At 36.5% G+C, this 1,973-nt stretch overlaps 1 protein-coding gene across 1 annotated transcript in view; it reads left to right on the plus strand.

Moving 5' to 3' along the window:
• The window catches only part of LOC101854908, a gene marked incomplete in the record, with an annotated part of 92,697 nt that overhangs the window by 83,906 nt on the left and 6,818 nt on the right, over positions 1-1,973 (plus strand). Inside the window, 3 exon segments of the mRNA XM_013089202.2 lie at positions 159-250; positions 1,031-1,152; positions 1,757-1,904. Of these exon segments, the coding sequence (XP_012944656.1) occupies positions 159-250; positions 1,031-1,152; positions 1,757-1,904 (362 nt within the window).

Consider the following 1,973-nt stretch of genomic DNA (forward strand, 5'->3'; position numbering starts at 1 on the left):
TGAGGGGTGTGAAGGTTATCCGATTGTGGGATTTTGTATAGATATTATTATTATCATGTGAGTGTGTGTGTATATGTGGGTGTATGTGTGTGTGTGTGTGTGTGTTTGTATGTGTGTTGAAATGCTCCCTAATGACATTCCTGATTTTCTTTGCCCAGCGTCACCAACTGGCTCCAGAAACGGGGATGAGTTCTCCTCGTCTGTTGTTGTCCAGGTGAAAACTCTGGAAGATTTGCTGAAAAAGTACAAGGTGAGTCTTAGATTTTTAACCTTAAATACAACCAAGTGATTTGTGAAGAGATGGAAAATGTTTTGAGTGATTGGTTCTAGCAAGAACAAGGGATCCTGCAATTATCTATTTAAATTGTGTACTCTTATAAAAACTCCAGCATCATGATGATTTGCACAGGAAGAGCTAGACTGTAACCATACTTAAGACATTTACAGTGTCCAATTCTGTGGTAATTGTTTATTTCTACTCTAAAAAATCAATAAAACTATAATATCAATATACAAAAATGGGATTGATTTTTTTTTAAAATTGGGGACGGGGGATGTGCACAGTGGCCTACTTTTTAAATAGCAGACACTATTATTTAGGTTAACAATGTAGGCTATTTGTATCTGTTGTGTAAATAATAGTTGTAGCCTATTGATTGAAAATCATCCCTTATTTTTTTTTAAATGTCATATCAAAACCTGTAAAAGTAAGCATATTAAATCGAGGACTGTCTTTCTTTTTCTTGAACTAGGTGTCCATTGTTGTGTCAATAATGTGCTACTGTTTACTCACACAAACAGGCTATAATTTATTCTCTTCTTTCTAATAATATCTCGGTTTGATTTCAATTTGGTAGAGAACCATTATGTTTTCATTAGTATGTTTGTGTGCCATAACATGTACATTGAAAAATTGCAGGGTTTACAAGAACAATCACAAAGAAAGCAGTTTAAAAAAAGAAATTTTCAGTGAGATTTGTATACTTGTTCCTGTCAAATATTTAGACGATTTATGCATTCTTACCCACAGGATTTCTGGACCTTCTGGGAAACGTTCAAGTGTGTGGCCGAGATGCTGAAACAGCCCAAGTTTATGTTGGTCTGTGACAAGTGGGAGCAACTCCGGTTCATTACCTCAGCACATTTTGTCAAGTAAGAGTTCTTTACCTTGATATACTTTGCTTAGTTTGATTTTAGAAGATTCCAAGCATATCCACAGAAGAATAGACACCACTTCTTTGAAAAACGAAGGAAAAAACTGATTTACCAGAATGGAAATGTAGTCAATGTTCTTTTGTCTTGTTGCTATATTTCTATGTAATTTAGAGTTTATGGAGCAGCTCAACATTTTAAATGAAAGAGAACAAATGTCGTCATCGGAACATTCTAAAAGTAGGCTATGTATAATATTATTCACCACTAAGAAGTTATTTTGTTCCAAGGTTTTGTTCACCAACCAGTCCCCTTCATATTATCATAAGGAGACTTTAAACCAGCTTGCACTGGTTATTGATAGATGTCATTCGTGTATATTTCTTTTACTCGTATTTTATTCAAATAAGTATCAAGCCAAACCCATGTTATGGCACAATGACCTATTTACTTGGAGTTTTAAGTGCTATGAAGCTCTTACTAAAGCCAAACCCAAACTGTGCCATTATTTACTTTGTGTTGTAAGTGCTGTAAAACTCTTATTAAAACTAAACCCAAAATGAAACCCCCAACAAAGTTCCATCATATTTTTGTGTGGTTCCAGGTTCTGGGACACTCAGCTCGACCTGGCTAAGGAGGACATCACCAAGTCCCAGGCCTCACTGGTCATGTATGAGACTCCCTCAGAGGAGATGCCAGTGACCAGTGAAGTGACCATTGAGGAGGAGAAGGAGGAGACCACTACAGACACTGTGAGTTTTGTTTGTGTGGTTGTCATGGTGATTAAGTGCGTGCGTGTGTGTGTGTGTGTGTGTGTGTGT

This window comes from Aplysia californica, unplaced genomic scaffold, assembly GCF_000002075.1.
Source record: "Aplysia californica isolate F4 #8 unplaced genomic scaffold, AplCal3.0 scaffold00894, whole genome shotgun sequence".
Taxonomy (NCBI): domain Eukaryota; kingdom Metazoa; phylum Mollusca; class Gastropoda; order Aplysiida; family Aplysiidae; genus Aplysia; species Aplysia californica.